The following is a 16,074-nucleotide window of genomic DNA, read 5'->3' on the forward strand; positions in this document are numbered from 1 at the left end:
TGTGCCGTCTATATTGGATCTGACAGGCAACACACGGACTCTGGGTCGAATCATTCCGGTTGCCATTTTACAGCATTGGAAAAGTGCATCGACGGGTGAGTTGAAACTCATTATAATATGCAAAACTGTTATCCACTCACAGCAGGGGGCGTTTAGTTTCAAGTCTTCAGTGAGAGACGCCCATAAAAACCGAGCGTTTTTTGAGCTAGGCTCAAAACTAGGATACAAAATAGCCTATTACTTATTCATTTTGATGTTTTTGAATGCCAAAACCAAGCGAATGTCATAAGTTGACCTCAAATACAATATAATAAAATTCAAAAAGCCAGTTCATGACCCCTTTTGATTAATTGCTAATTAAGCCCTATTTTTTCAAATGAATCACATTAAATGAACATGTTAAATTCACAGTCTAATACAGGGGTTTTCAAACTTTTTGTGTGTGTGGACCACTATTTGTAATCAAGAATTTTCACGGACCACCTCATAATACACATATTATGAAATTACTTATATTATATATTACATATTATAATCAGGTTCATTTGAACAACACGCTTATTTCCATAGCAATGGAGTATGAAATCTATAGTGTTTCCCAAACTGTGGTCCGCGGACCACTAGTGGTCCGTGAGGGTACTACAGGTGGTCCGTGAAAAGGCAAAATAAAATATAAAATATTTATATTTTACCAAGAAATTCCCATTAAAAAAGTAAAAAGAATATGCAGGCCTATATTTATATAAAATGTAAATTAAATTGTCAGGCTATTGTGTGATTACTAAAATAGGCTAGTGGCACTCGGTCGTGAAGTTCAAGCTCCGTTTCGTCAGAACCACAACAACGGATCGGTGGATAGCAACAGGTTAGGTGAGCATTTATTTAGTTGTTTGTTTTTAATATAGGTCTATATTAGACAGACGATACAAAGAGGAAGGCAAAGATGTGGAGGGTGACAAAGGAGGATATTACGTACATATATACAGTACAGTAGACTCCAATGGCTTTTCCTTTTGACAACTTTATTTTTAACCTGGAATAACATTAGGCCTACAGTGTTTTCTTTAAATGGGTAATGTTATAGGGCAGAGGCAAATATGTTCTCATTATTAGCCTTTATAGGCCATTTAGGCCTATATGAAATGAAATGTTTATAAATGGAATGAATAAGGCCTGTTATTATTTTATTTCAAATTAAGCATGCTTCTTTTTGGCAAAGGATAAAAGCATTCTAAATAAAGATATGACATTAATGATAAGAATGAAGATCAGGTCTAAAGATTTTTGAGGCATGTGAGGATTTTGTTTTAAAAGTTTTAAGCATGGCGATGTGTCCTTCTGTCTTACCGGCTATGATCACAGAAGCTCTCTGTGTGGGTTTCTGTCCTTTCTTCAGTCTGTACTGGTTCATTTCATCTTCAATCTCCTGCAGTTTCTGCATTGCGTCCAGACAGTTCCTCCTCCTTTTTTTCCTCACTAACTTAGAGATGTCAGGATCGGCAGCGAGCTTCTTAGCCGCTTCCACGATTTTCTGCTGCAGCGCAAAGCGGCTCTCCAAATTTCTGAGGTAGGGATCCTGGGCGGAAGGATTGTCAATCAAGAGAAAACTGAGATGTAGTTTCATTTGCATTCATAAATCTGTCCAGAAATGTAAATCCACCTGTCAGTACGAGCGAGACGAGTCATCAATATTTGTAGTCGGTCTTCCGAAATGCAAATGTATGTTTGTTTTTTGAACTTTTACAAGTATACTAGCACGTAAATAGTCTCAATGCGAAAGACATTTCACATTTCACAATCTCTTAGGCCACAATCCAAAACAAACACATCCTGGGTTTGTTCCCGATCAGAACCTGTGGTTGAAACCACCAATCAATAAACAGAATTCTTTGTATAAAACAAGTGGTTTTCCAAGTTTGAGCCCCAATACAAGGCCACATGCTGGTGTTATTTGGCAGCTAAAATCCTGCAGGTTACAATAGATAAATGCTATAAGTTCAGTCATTTCAGATGACACGGCATGTTGGCATTTGGCCAGCTCTGGACAGCCTCAGAGCAATAGAGCCAAACCCCCAGTGTCTAATATTTTATTCAGTCCTCTACTTGGCAACATTGTTGTGTGTGGCAATGTTTCACACTAACCTCATTATATGGGAAAAGGTCATCCAATTTGAAAGCCGTCCCGACTCTCCTCCGAACATGAGGAGGGGTTTCGCCTTTGATGATGGGATACTCTTTTGGGAGTTTGCCAGTGAGTTGCTGAAAAATACAGATCAAACATACTGTAAACCGCCAAATATCACAAAGAACATGTGTGGGTCATATTTCACCCCAACATATTAATATAATACATAATATTTTATTTAAAGACAACGGAACCAATTTTAGAACCAAAATGATTTTTCTCCTCACATTACAGCAATGCCCAAAAATCTCATTCTCATTTCTGTAAAAAAAAAAATTGGGGTTGGTAAGGTAAAAACAGTAATATTGTAAAATATTATTACAAACTAAAACAGATGTTTTCTGTTGTAATATATTGTAAAATGTAATTTATTCCTGTAATCAAAGCTGAATTTTCAGCATCGTTACTCCAGTCTTCAGTGTCACATGATCCTACAGAAATTATTATAATATGATGACCTGATTCTTTTGAAACATGTATGAATGTTATGAATGTTGAAAACAGTTGTGCTGATTAATATTTTTGTGGAAACTGTGATACATTTTCAGCATTCTTTGATGAATAGAAAGTTCAAAAGAACAGCATTTATTTGAAATGGAAACATGTCTGTACTGTTGATCAATTTAATGCATCCTTGCTGGATAAAAGTATGAATTTCTTACAAAAAAAATATCGGTTACGCTTCCTTTTACAGTGCAGTACTTAACAGTGTACTTACAGTGTACTTACCTAGAAAGTACTGGCTAATATAAGGTAAGTACATGGAACAGGGGTAGGTTCAGGGTTAGTACTAGTTATTACCCAGTAATTGTAGTTACTAAAATAAGTACATAGTATTTACATGGGTAACTGGACTGTAAAAGGAAGCGTTACCAAAATATCTTATTAAGCTTTTTAGTTTAGTAATATCTTTTGAACGGTATTTATAATTTTGGGGTGAAATATTAACCAAACATGTTTTTTGACAGACTCACATCATCAAAATGAATGATTTTCTCTAAAATAATATATTATGGATAATATTTAGTCAGCCATTTTCATCTAAATAAGGTGGTCATGATGCAAACATTTGTAATTGTTTCATTGGTGGAAAACAAAATATACAAATTGGTCAAATTTAGTCTAAAATGTAAGCTACTAAATATTAACTTTTGTTTATTACTGAACAGTTGTGCAAATGCAATATAGGCAGTGTTGAGAGTAATGCACATGTAATCAGATTACTTTTTCAAGTAACTAGTAAAGTAACGCATTACTTTTAAATTTACGACAAAATACCAACGCGTTCTCATCCTAGGGCGTCATATAGTGACGCTTTTCACAAAGTAGACATCCAACGCACATGGCACCCTTTAGCATCAATATAACATGCTTCGGTTATGGGTACAGTAGGTTTAGGTTTGGGGTAGGGTTAGACACCTTCTGGCCCATATATATCTGCGTCTCATATTGACGGTAAAGGGTGCCATGTGCGTTGGATGTACGCGTTGTTAAAAGCGTCAGTATATGACACCTTGGGATGAGAACGGGCTGAAAATACCCAAGTTACTTTTTCTAATAAGTAACGCCAACACTGAATATATCGATACCAGTAGGATAGTATGGACTATTTATTTATTTATTAGACTGGATGTTTTTCAGTGCGATTAAAAAGAAATACTGTGGCTTGTTCTTACAGCCTCTCGCAGGCAAATTTCCTTCAGCTCCGTCAGTTTTTGACCAAGAATATCCTGGATCTCTCTCTCTTTCTTTCTCAACTCTGCAAGTTTCTCTTTTTTCTGGTCGTCGTTCATTTCTGAGTCAGCCGAACCTGTGAAATAAGGCATAAAATAATGAACGCGATCATAATGACAGGTGATAAAAGAAAACATCACGTCAAGACATGATGTTTTCGATTATATTTCACTTACATCTACGACGAGTCTTGAGAAGAAGTGACACAATGAGGAAAAGAAGCCACCCGGCTCATTAACGCCGAAGCAAGTGAACAGAGATCTGTGGATGTGTGTTGACGTGTGGATAAACGTCGGTTTGTAAAGGAGCCGTTCTGACTCGAGGGTACGACGAGAGCTTGCATACCTGTTGAGACCAGACTCCCGTTGCTGGCCATGATGAGCTGATTTTTCACCGCTGCACTCAGTTTGTTCATCTTTGATGCTCCGTTTTCTGTCAGGTCAGTCGCGATGTCTCCTAAACTGCGGGCTGTGGTGATTTTTGCCTAATAAATCATGGAAATCATATAAAGGAAATAGGATATTGATATATATATATATATATATATATATATATATATATATATATATAAAGCTCTTTATTTCCTATGGGTTCCCAGCTAACAGGGAACGGATTTCTCAAAGTTTTGCATTCTTCCAGTAACATTAATAGAAAGTTTGTTCAAGTTATCAGCTGGTTGTTAAAGTTCACCTGTAGTCAATAATTGTATCCCTTAAAACTCATCTTTGATCATATATTTAAACTTTTTTTTTTTCATTAATTTTTTCATTTCTTAACCCTCTGGGCTTCTTTGTAAATGGGTTATACTTAGGTTCCTCCCGGTCAAAAATGGACGAAGCCTTAAAATTTAACTTTATTTTTTCCCAGGATAAGCATTCAAATATATTTTTGTTCTATACTATTTTCTGATTATTACTTAGAATTTTTTGAGTTTTTTATGATACTTTGCATTAATTATATAATTTGTATGAGCTATTTTTTTTTTCAATAGAATTAATATATATATTTTTATTTTACATTTAATTTTTTTTTCAATAAATGCAACATTTCACATCAAAATAGAGTGCCAGCTTAATTAAAAAAAAATGTTCAAGTAGAAGAGCGCTATCTATTGGCTTTAAAAAATAGTTACGTGTGCAATGTCCTGTACCAGCCTAGGCTGCCTATAGCTTCCTATATAAATACATAGAAAGGTACTTACTTTTCTATTCCTTTTGTTGTTTTAGACATGATTTCTCCATCTTATTCGTTTTTTATTTTTATTTAGATAAACATTTAGACATTCTAAAAGACTACTTTTTTATTTTTTTAACAAAAAAGTCTCAGATTTTGCATTATGATTACAATCAAACTATAGCATTTGGTTAGAAAGGGAACATAATGCAAATATTTTTTGTTACTCAGTATTTGATCATTCAAATAATTGAAAATAGCTTGAACGTAACTTCATTAAGTATATGCGGATTCATGAATATGCAAATGAGCCCCACCTCCACACACTCACACCAGCTCAGAGATCCACTCGGTCAACTTTACCATAGTAAACGCTGCACGATGCCAAGTGCATATACTGGTTTAATTCAGCCATAAATGTTTGAAGAAGAAAATGAATCAGAAGAAGAAGAGGAAGAGCGAAACTTTTACAAGTCGATGTGTTTCAGAACAGTGAAAGGCATATAGATCATCACAACAATGCAATGTACATCATACACCCGCTATATTACTAAATCTACCCGATTTTTCATATCGACAAAAACACATACAGTGATAACCTGACTTCTCTTGAGAATAAAATAAACACACTCACGCATGCACCGAACACACACTCGTCTCTGCTGTAATTTAACAAGACAGAGGGTGTAGAGAGACTTTTAATAATACTAGGAAATATTTCATTATTCAGGAATGGAGTAACACCTGCGTTGAATTTCATCAATCTGTATGAACCTACTGTACTATGAGCAATCCACAGTCGTGTGTGTGTACGTTGACTTACTTTGCTCTGTTTTCTGTTCAGGTAGAACTGGTGTTGGCTGATGGCCATGACCCAGATGGTTTTGATCAATGAGTGACTGGCATACCAAGTGTGGATCACAAGCCCCGTCTGGCCGAAAGTCCGCTTAGTCACCGTTCGCCTACAGGTAGATAGACACACACACACACACAAACAGCACGATCACTATATACACTCACAGAGGAAACACTCGCAAAACACTCACTCTGCAGAAAAGAGCAGCAGAGTCAATGCATGCCAAGACACATTTTTAATAAAACAACTGTTGCTAACCGTTTATAAGCTCATAATAATACCAACTTGATCACATTAAGAAGCATTATTTAAACGGTAGTGTATATAAGGTGGAAAGCAGCTCTCTTATCCAAGATCAGTCTCCAAAACTCACCTGTGAGGGTCGTTCACCTCCACAGCGAACTTCTTCTCTCTGAAGTACAAGTTCTCCAACTGCTTCCACTGGAAGAGCTAATGCGGGTGAAAACAACACGTGAGAGTTTGACTGGGCTCAGCGATACACCTCATTGGAAAATGACTCACGGCTCGTCTGACACACCACTCAACCAGAGCATTCCTCCATTTATATTCTGTTCCGTTCAGTTATGATTTTAAGTTAAAGAATATGAAGGGTCAATAAAGTCATTTGGAAACTTCAACATTGATTTAACAGAGACATGGTCACTATGAACTGCAGGCAGAATCTAAAAAACCCAATTACTTCTTCCATGGAATAAATACAGGAATGAGAAGAAGGCGAGTAAACAATGACACTATTATTAAACTGTTATTAAAACTGCATTCACACTCAAGTTGACTCCATCATATTAAGTACAAATACACTAACGTTCAAATATTGGGGTTCGGTTAAGTCATATTTTGTAGTGTTTTAGAAAGATGTTCGCAAATCATCGCGGCTGCATTTATTTGATCAAAAATACACGAATTCTGTGACATATCATTACAATTTAAAATAACTGTTTCCTATGTGTATATAGATTAAAATGTAATTTATTCCTGTCATCAAAGCTGAATTTTCATTAACATTTAAAAAAAAAAAAACTTTATTGTTAAAAAAAACGATTGTTTTGTATTGAAGTTAGAGGGTCATAAAACATCTTCAAATCAGTGGAAAATAGTCTAACGTTTGGTACAGTGGATATACATTTTGCTTTATGTATATGATATTTTCCAAATAGAATGAGAAGTTTAATTATATTATTCATTTTCAATAAACGTCTCAGGTTACAACTGTAACCTATGTTCCCTGAGAACAGGGAACGAGACAATACGTCGAATGACGCGATGGGGGGAACGCCTCAGGCGTGACAGGTGTCTGAAATCAAATATCAACTCACAGTAATCAGGTTGACCGGCGACAGCCCGTGCATCATCAGCTTGAATGATGAGCGCGTCAATCTGGATGTATAAGAAGGGCGCCTTGAAACCGTGACAACATCCTATCGTCTGAAGGGACTGTTGCAGGCAGGCCCCGAGGCATGGCAACGAGACGTATTGTCTCGTTCCCTGTTCTCAGGGAACATAGGTTACAGTTGTAACCTGAGACGTTCCCTTTCGAAGGGAACTCAACAATACGTCGAATGACGCTATGGGGAACGAAATACCCACTCCGCCATGCTGAGGGGAGTGCATGCCGAAAGGCAGTGACAACTGTCAGAACCAGTAATTCCAAGAAACACTGAAACCACTCACCCTATGTTACATCGGGCTGTCAGTGACAGCACTCCCTACCGGTCATAGCCCAAGCTAATGAACCAAGAAAAACCAGAACGTAATAACGTGAGTAAATCAGGGCCAGCTCAAAGGCTTTAGGACCACAACTTCAAAATAGAAGGGGTCCCTTCTAGGGAGTGTGGCTAGGGGGCCAAAGAGACCCCCAGCCAGTCACTATTCAGGAGAACACTCCTCCTGAAATGCCCCCAGGCTGGCCTGGTGATCTGTACTAAGACACACAGTCTGGCCATAGCCTGTCCGTCCAAGACAGAGCCTCTGGAAATTGCCTAGAAAAGGCATCCAAAAACTGAAGGCCCGCGAAGCTGGCGGAAACCATCGAGTTTCGGATCACAGAGACGGGATCCTCCGGAGAGTGTGACTCAACCTCGAACCAATGGGAATCGTACACTCAATCCACGAGTTTCCACCCAGTGCTCGCTTTTGAGCACTGAGGAAGTAAGAGAGGGATCAAAAATCAGGAAGGTCAAAGAGACCTAAGACCTGATGACCCCATGTGTGGGGAGCTCCGATACATGAGGGCTCATGTCAGGAAGGCCGTACGTTGTGCGGCCTGAAACCCAACGACCACAGCATGTGGAAGCTCATCCTTCAGGAAAGCCAGAGGCTAGAAACCTGACAGACCCACAATGTTGGGCTACCTCGAAAAAGGTCTAATCAGACCTAAAACCACAGTTGTGGGAGATAGCTTGAACAAGGGAAGTGCCTGTCGTAATGTATTGCGACAAAGACACATCTACAGTGGGACCCAAAGTGAAGAACCGGAGTCTGAACCACATAAGAAGGGACCGAAGCATACCGCGCGTGACCCTCACCATATGAAATGGATTTTAAAAACTGCACAAGACATCTCGTCAGGTGACTTACCACAATAATAGGTGAAGTATGGGTTTGTGTACTTCACTCTGAATTCAGGAAGGCCTGTTGAGGCCTGTAACCTGGCGTCCACAGTGTGTGGGAGCTCATGGCCAGGAAGGCCTGGTAAGGCCTGTAACCTGGCGACCACAGTATGCGGGAGCTCGTAACCTGGCGACCACAGTATGTGGGAGCTCATAACCAGGAAGGCCTAGTGAGGCCTGTAACCTGGCGACCACATCCGGTGGGAGCTCGTACTCAGGAAGGTCAGTGAGACCCAGCCTGGTGTACCTGAAAAACCACACCAAGTGGGAGCTACTTCCAGAAGTTAGCTCTTAAGAACTCTTAAAGTGGGACCCGAGGAAAGACCGGGGTCTGAGCCACATAAGAAGGGACCGAAGCATACTGCGCGTGACCCTCACCATAAGAAATGGATTTTAAAAAGTGCACAGGACATCTCGTCGGGTGACTTACCACAATAATAGGTGAAGTATGGGTTTGTGTACTTCACTCTGAATTCAGGAAGGCCTGGTGAGGCCTGTAACCCAGCAACCACAATATGTGGGAGCTCATAGCCAGGAAGGCCTGTTGAGGCCTGTAACCTGGCAACCACAGTGTGTGGGAGCTCATGACCAGGAAGGCCTGGTAAGGCCTGTAACCTGGCGACCACATTGGGTGGGAGCTCGTACTCAGGAAGGTCAGTGAGACCCAGCCTGGTGACCACAACCTGTGGGAGCTTACTCCACCAAGTGGAAGCTACTTCTTCCAGAAGTTAGCCAGAGAAGGGCGTCCCTGTAGCCAGTGACAGGACGCCACTTAAAGTGGGACCCAAGGGAAGACCGGGGTCTGAGCCACATAAGAAGGGACCGAAGCATACCACGCGTGACCCTTACCATACAAAATGGATTTTAGAAAGTACACAAGACATCCCGTCATGTGATTTACCACAATAATAGGTGAAGTAGGGGTTAGTGTACTTCACTCTGAATTCAGAAAGGCCGAACTTGAGGCCTGTAACCTGGCAGCCACAACAAGTGGGAACCCATAATCAGGAAGGCCTGACAAGGCCTAACACCCGATAGTCCCAATGCATGGGGAGCTCACATTCAGGAAGGCCGCTGAGGCCTGCAGCCTGACATGTGAAGACTCACCACTACAACTTAGCGACCACGAAAAGTGGGGGTTTCACATTCAGGAAGGCCTGGTGAAGCCTGCAACCTGACATGTGACAACTCACAACCAGGAAGGCCAATGAAGCCTGAAGCCTGGTGACCACAGAGTGGGAGCAAAGTGCTCAGGGAAGGTGGTGAGGCTGTAGTCTGGCTACCGCATCATGTGGGAGCCCACATTCAGGAAGGCTGGGTGAGGCCTGTAAACTGACTACCACAGTATATGGGAACTCATAACCAGGAAGGCCCCTTTGAGGCCTGTAACCTAGCAACCACAATGTGTGGGAGCTCATCACCAGGAAGGCCTGGTGAGGCCTATAAGCTGACCACCACAGAAAGTGGGAACTCATAACCAGGAAGGCCCCTTTGAGGCCTGTAACCTAGCAACCACAATGTGTGGGAGCTCATAACCAGGAAGGCCTGGTGAGGCCTGTAACCTGGCGACCACAATGTGTGGGAGCTCATAACCAGGAAGGCCTGGTGAGGCCTTTAACCTGGCGACCACAGTACGTGAGAGCTCGTATCCCGGTGACCACAGTATGTGGGAGCTCATAACCAGGAAGGCCTGGTGAGGCCTGTAACCTGGCGACCACAGTATGTGGGAGCTCATAACCAGGAAGGCCTGGTGAGGCCTGTAACCTGGCGACCACAGTATGTGGGAGCTCATAACCAGGAAGGCCTGGTGAGGCCTGTAACCTGGCGACCACAATGTGTGGGAGCTCATAACCAGGAAGGCCTGGTGAGGCCTTTAACCTGGCAACCACAGTATGTGGGAGCTCATAACCAGGAAGGCCTGGTGAAGCCTGTAACCCAGCGACCACAGCATGTGGGAGCTCATAACCAGGAAGGCCTGGTGAGGCCTGTAACCCGGTGACCACAATCAGTGGGAGCTCATAACCAGGAAGGCCTGGTGAGGCCTGTAACCTGGCAACCACAGTATGTGGGAGCTCCCACAGATGTCTCTCCGTGGCCACCATAGCACCGACGGAACAGCAGCTTGCTTGGTGGCCCGGAGTCCCGCAACAGATCGGTCTGGTAGGCCTGAGGACCACAAGGGCGTGCAGAACCGCACCTGCCTGACCTGCTGCCGTGTACGCTCTGTCATTCAAGCATGAAGATGTCTTGAGCAGCTTGGATGACAGGGTCAGAGCTCTTAGTGAAGAGGACCAACCAGAGACGAGATAGTTAGCCAACGTCTCGTCCACTGGCGGCCTCGACACTTATCCGTTCTCCACGGCTCCCTCCACAGCAGCGAAACTAGCCTGCTGATGCAGATAGAGACGTGAGGAGAACGGATTCTTCCATACCCTCTCGATCCCAGCGTGGAGATCGGAAACGAATGGAAGGCTCATCCGGGCTGGTGGCTTATGGGTGGGGAGGAACCAGCCATCCAAAATACCATGAGCGGGTTCCTCCCAGACGCGCCTCCACTGCAACAGCAATCTGTCTGAGGCGCGCCCCATAATGTCAACCAGCTCAGCGTACACTGGGCAGGAGGGCTGAAATGATTCGGTCTCACCCAAACTGACATCCTTTTCTATATATATATATATATATATATATATTACAGCCAACTCCTGCCCTGCCCAAAGAGAACAGTTACAGATTCACCAAAGAGAGAGAGCGCTCATTTTCTCTCTTCTTAGATGTTCAACATTAATCTGTAACTCACCCTCGTCAGCTGGTAGATCATCCGCGAGGTTAACGCCCCTCTCCCGATAATCTGCCAGCTCCATCTGAAAGCTCCACGAGCTCAACCGCCACTGAGCCTCAGCCCGAGCGGGAACCGGAACCGCGGGGTTCAGATGCCGCGCCCACTTCCCTCGAGAAGTGGGTTAGACGAGAGCAGAGAGTTCTGAAAGGAAAAACTCTCAGTTCGCGCAAAAAACTCCCTCGAGAGCTTCCCGCGAATGCTCTTCTCTCAGGCAGAACACGCACAGATCGTGTGAATCCTCCGGTGTCAAATATCTGGACACAAGTCGGCACACTCGCGCAAAGTGTTTCTCCACGTCTCTGCGCGCTTAATCGTTGATACTATCACACAGACAAACAGTCCCTGAAGACGAAAAGATGTTGTCACGGTTTCAAGGCGCCCTTCTTATACATCCAGATTGACGCGCTCATCATTCAAGCTGATGATGCACGGGCTGTCGCCGGTCAACCTGATTACTGTGAGTTGATATTTGATTTCAGACACCTGTCACGCCTGAGGCGTTCCCCCCATCGCGTCATTCGACGTATTGTTGAGTTCCCTTCGAAAGGGAATCAGAGTTACAATCCATAAAACAAGACCATTACCTCAGTTATTGTGACAAATGTATTAAATAACTCAAAAAGAAACCAAGAAACTTGGGACCAAAATAAATTAGTATAATTACAACTAAAAAATAAGTGTATTATTGTTTCATTTTCTTCTTTACAGAAACTGCATAATGGTGAAAACCCTTCTTTAAATTTACTAATAAAGTCATTACAAGGATAGTATCTGATTATTATTTTAAAGTGAGTTTCTTTAACTTTATTAGGGAGTACGTATTGATTTTTACTTTTTCATATTTACTTTTTTCTTTGGTTAATATTCTTCTGATATATATATATACAGTATATATATATATATATATATATATATATATATATATATATCAGAAGAATTTAAAAAAAAAATTATATATATATATATATCTATTAGAAAGGCCCCCAACAGTGAAACTAGGAAGAAAGTTAGGAGTTACAGGATTATACATCTTTTCGTTTTTTGAATTTTCATCAACATTACTCTTCAGTGCCACATGATCCTTCAGAAATCAGTCTGATATGATGATTTGATGATCAAGAAACATTTCTGATTATTATCAATGTTGAAAACAGCTGAGCTGCTCCATAATTTTGTGGAAAGAGTAAACAGCATTTATTTGAAATTAAATTATGTGTTACAATATAAATGTCTTTAGTTATATTTGATAAATCCAGTAATTCCTGAAGGTAATAATTAAAAAAAAACAAAAAAAAAACGCATTGACCCCAAACTTTTGATTGCTAAGTGTATATTGACCCTGCAGACAATAACCTAACATGTATTTATGGTAATTCTATTATTAAAAGCGATAGGCGTATGGTTGCTGAAGGAAAAAACCATACAGTTAACACACACAGTGCTATACGTCATCACAACATTTCAGCGAAGGAGTCTGCAGGTTTCCGACAAGAACATTCTCTAGTTTTAACTCTCAAGACTTCACGTGTGAAATTGAATTATCCAGCTTTTAGAGCCTCTTACCGGGTGCTTCGGAAGGTTAAATGATGTTAATCAAATCCTGAGCCTCTTCATTATGTTACCGTCTACTCTGCTGAAGCTGTCTTTACTCGCCGAGCCGGACTTGTCTGATCAGGTTTCCTACAGAAGCTTCAGGCATGCAGACTCGGCCCAGCCTTGCTCATGACATCACTCAGATGCCAGAGCAGCGCCTCACGGGACTGAAGCGTCTCCGGCTCGCATCGCCTCTCCTCTCTGCTGGGATTCAGGAGTTAAACTGATCTACACCTCAGGGTGGAGGACTCTCACTAAGGCTGGGTCACGACTCCACCTGTTCTAACCAGATTTGAGATTACTAAACCAATTGTTCAATTCATAATGCCATGTGTGTGTGTTATATAACTCAGTATATAAGTGAAACGCCTGCCAGCCGCCACTTGCCACACTCATTAGTGTGTGATGACATCCACCTGTGTGTCATTAGCTTTTTAACATCGGTGTATATAAGCCCTGTGTTTTCACTCGCTCTCTCTGAGAAGGCTTGATAGTGTCACAATGCATTTGTAAGCACTCTCTCTTATTTCCCTTGTCATGGTGTATGGTCTTGGTCTTGATCTCCTTCCCGTTTTCCAGTTTCTCTGTGTCTTGGACTCTGCCATTGTTTGTATTAGTGATGTCAAGTCTGATTCATTTCCATGGACCGGTTCTTTCAGACAGTTCGTTTCAATGAACCGGTTCAAAACCCTTTTAATCGGCTCCTTACGTCATCCATACGTCATAAAAGTGAACGATTAGTTCACTTTTAAAAAAACTTTTGCTGATAATTTACTCACCCCCATGTCATCCAAGATGTCCATGTCATTCTTTCTTCAGTCGAAAAGAAATTAAGGTTTTTGATGGAAACATTCAAGGATTTTTCTCCATATATTGCACTTCAATGGGAACCAAACGGTTCAAGGTCCAAAAGACACTTTCAGTACAAACTGCAAACTGTTCAAAGGGCTTTAAACGATTCCAGAGGATGAATAAGGGTCCTATCAAGCGAAACGATCACTCATTTAAAAAAAATTACAAAGTTTAAGTTTCATAAGATCAAATGGTCGCCTTGCTCTGTTCTGTGATGCGCGTTTGTGACTCTCCTGTTCGAACTCGTTCATCAAAATGAACGAATCTTTTTTCATGTCATTTGGTTCATTCGCACAAAGTTGAGTTGACTCGGGAAAAGATTCATTCATTTTGATGAACAGGCGAGTCACAAACGTGCGTCACAGAACAGAGCAAGGCGAGCATGTGAAACTTAAACTTTTTTTTTTAAAGTTACCTACTCCTTTAAGTAATTATGACACTATGCATTTATTTTTTTAACAACTCAGTGCCATGTTTTAACAAAGAAACATTCAAATAAAGTAATTTGTGTCAAATGCATACTGAAACATGGAAAAGTACGTTCAATATGCATTTGAAAGTACAGTATATAGCCTAGAAAGAGTAACAACTTAAAATATAATCTGAATGCACAATAAACTATAGTACAATTTATTGACATCTCTCGACAGAAAGGTTTTTGCAGGTTTAAATATGATGTTATTTTAATAGCAGTAGTCATAATAAGCTTGCATATTTTTGCCAACTAAATCATCAGACTCGATGATCCTCAGCAAATTTTGATAGTTGGTTGAACCTAATTCGGTTCTTTTTGAGTCGGACGTACTACTTTGGCTTGTGCGTCTTGCGTCATCAACCCGCAACTAAACTAGTTACATCACTAGTTTGTATCCTTCTGGGTGTTACATGGATTATGATTTTTATATATTTAGTTAATAATGTTATCTGACTGCATTTGGATCCTGCTCTCTATTGTTTCTGAGCCACCTGACATTGAAATCATCAGTGTGCCATAATCTCTACCCGATAATGTCCTGCTGTTCTAACAATATATGAATAAATATGAATATTATTAAATACCGCCCCCTCCCCCCACACACACACGCAGGTACAAGTTGTGCTTTAGTGTGTGTTTCATCAGCAGTTCTCTGTTGCGTAACACAAGCAACGTCCTGTATAGACTGTATGAGTTGAATGTAACACCTCATTTCCATATCATCATAGTGGTCTCAAGTGCATATAAAATATGAATGCAAGCGCCGACATGCTATGAGTCACATCTGGGGAAATCAAAGCCTGATTTGACAGGATATTGAGCTCTGTGCAATGACTCAGATTTATATTAAGATAACACATATTTCTCCAATGCCCAGAGGCAGGGAAACACAACGTACCTTTCGGGGTTTTACTTTATCCTGTTGGTCATACTGTCCAATGCCTTTATAGCTGATGCCCAGCCACCACGGCATGCCTTGCTTATCCTAGGAGACGAGAAGAACTTTCCATTAGTTACACAAGACCGATGCCTTTCAGAGATCTTCTTTTATTAAATGAATAAATATATTAATAAATATGAATATTATTAAATACTGAAATGTTTATAAATTTACACTAAAATGATTTAATCACATCACACACACAAAAAAAAGTATGACAAAGATATTAAAGAGCCCCTATCATAGCATTTGAAATGTTCCTATTTTTGTTTTAGGAGTTCTCAAAAACAGTTTAACATGCATGCAAGGATATTAATAACTTATAATATGCATTTATTTTTAACTGATTTGCTCACCGACACCAAATGATTCGTACAACCACTCCTTTGCGTGACGCTAATCGGCGGTGATTGGTCAGATGACAGACCCAGTCAGTTATTGTTTGTTAGCATAACGCATAAACATATTGATAAAGCACTGCAGTACTACAAGACGCTCTATTCTTTATGACAACTCCAATAACAGCGACAAACATTTCACATATTTAAAAAAAATTGACATTGGAGACCTAGAAGCTGCGCTGAGCGTAACTTACACACACACACATGCTTATTGTATCTTCCCTTCTCGCACCCCGAAGCTACAAAAACATTCAAACCCCATAAAAGCAACAATTATTAATAATACTTACAGGTTGTGATTCGAAGGAGGAAGCTGATCCATATACACTGGGTAAGTAAGTTACTGAGCCCTCCTTCAGGAACAACCGCTTGCGAATCCACATTTGAATTCATTTA

At 40.8% G+C, this 16,074-nt stretch overlaps 1 protein-coding gene across 4 annotated transcripts in view; it reads right to left on the bottom strand.

Moving 5' to 3' along the window:
- Positions 1-16,074, bottom strand: part of frmd4bb (FERM domain containing 4Bb) — a 91,095-nt gene that overhangs the window by 11,740 nt on the left and 63,281 nt on the right. For all 4 annotated transcript variants that reach the window (XM_039664030.2, XM_039664029.2, XM_039664031.2 and 1 more), the window contains 7 exons: positions 15,236-15,322; positions 6,322-6,398; positions 5,916-6,054; positions 4,265-4,403; positions 3,862-3,995; positions 2,143-2,259; positions 1,348-1,576 (listed from right to left, as the gene is read on the bottom strand). In XM_039664030.2, coding sequence (XP_039519964.2) covers positions 1,348-1,576; positions 2,143-2,259; positions 3,862-3,995; positions 4,265-4,403; positions 5,916-6,054; positions 6,322-6,398; positions 15,236-15,322 — 922 coding nt within the window. The remainder of the gene's footprint in view (positions 1-1,347; positions 1,577-2,142; positions 2,260-3,861; positions 3,996-4,264; positions 4,404-5,915; positions 6,055-6,321; positions 6,399-15,235; positions 15,323-16,074) is intronic.

Source organism: Pimephales promelas, chromosome 20, assembly GCF_988280905.1.
Source record: "Pimephales promelas chromosome 20, fPimPro1.hap1.1, whole genome shotgun sequence".
NCBI lineage: Eukaryota > Metazoa > Chordata > Actinopteri > Cypriniformes > Leuciscidae > Pimephales > Pimephales promelas.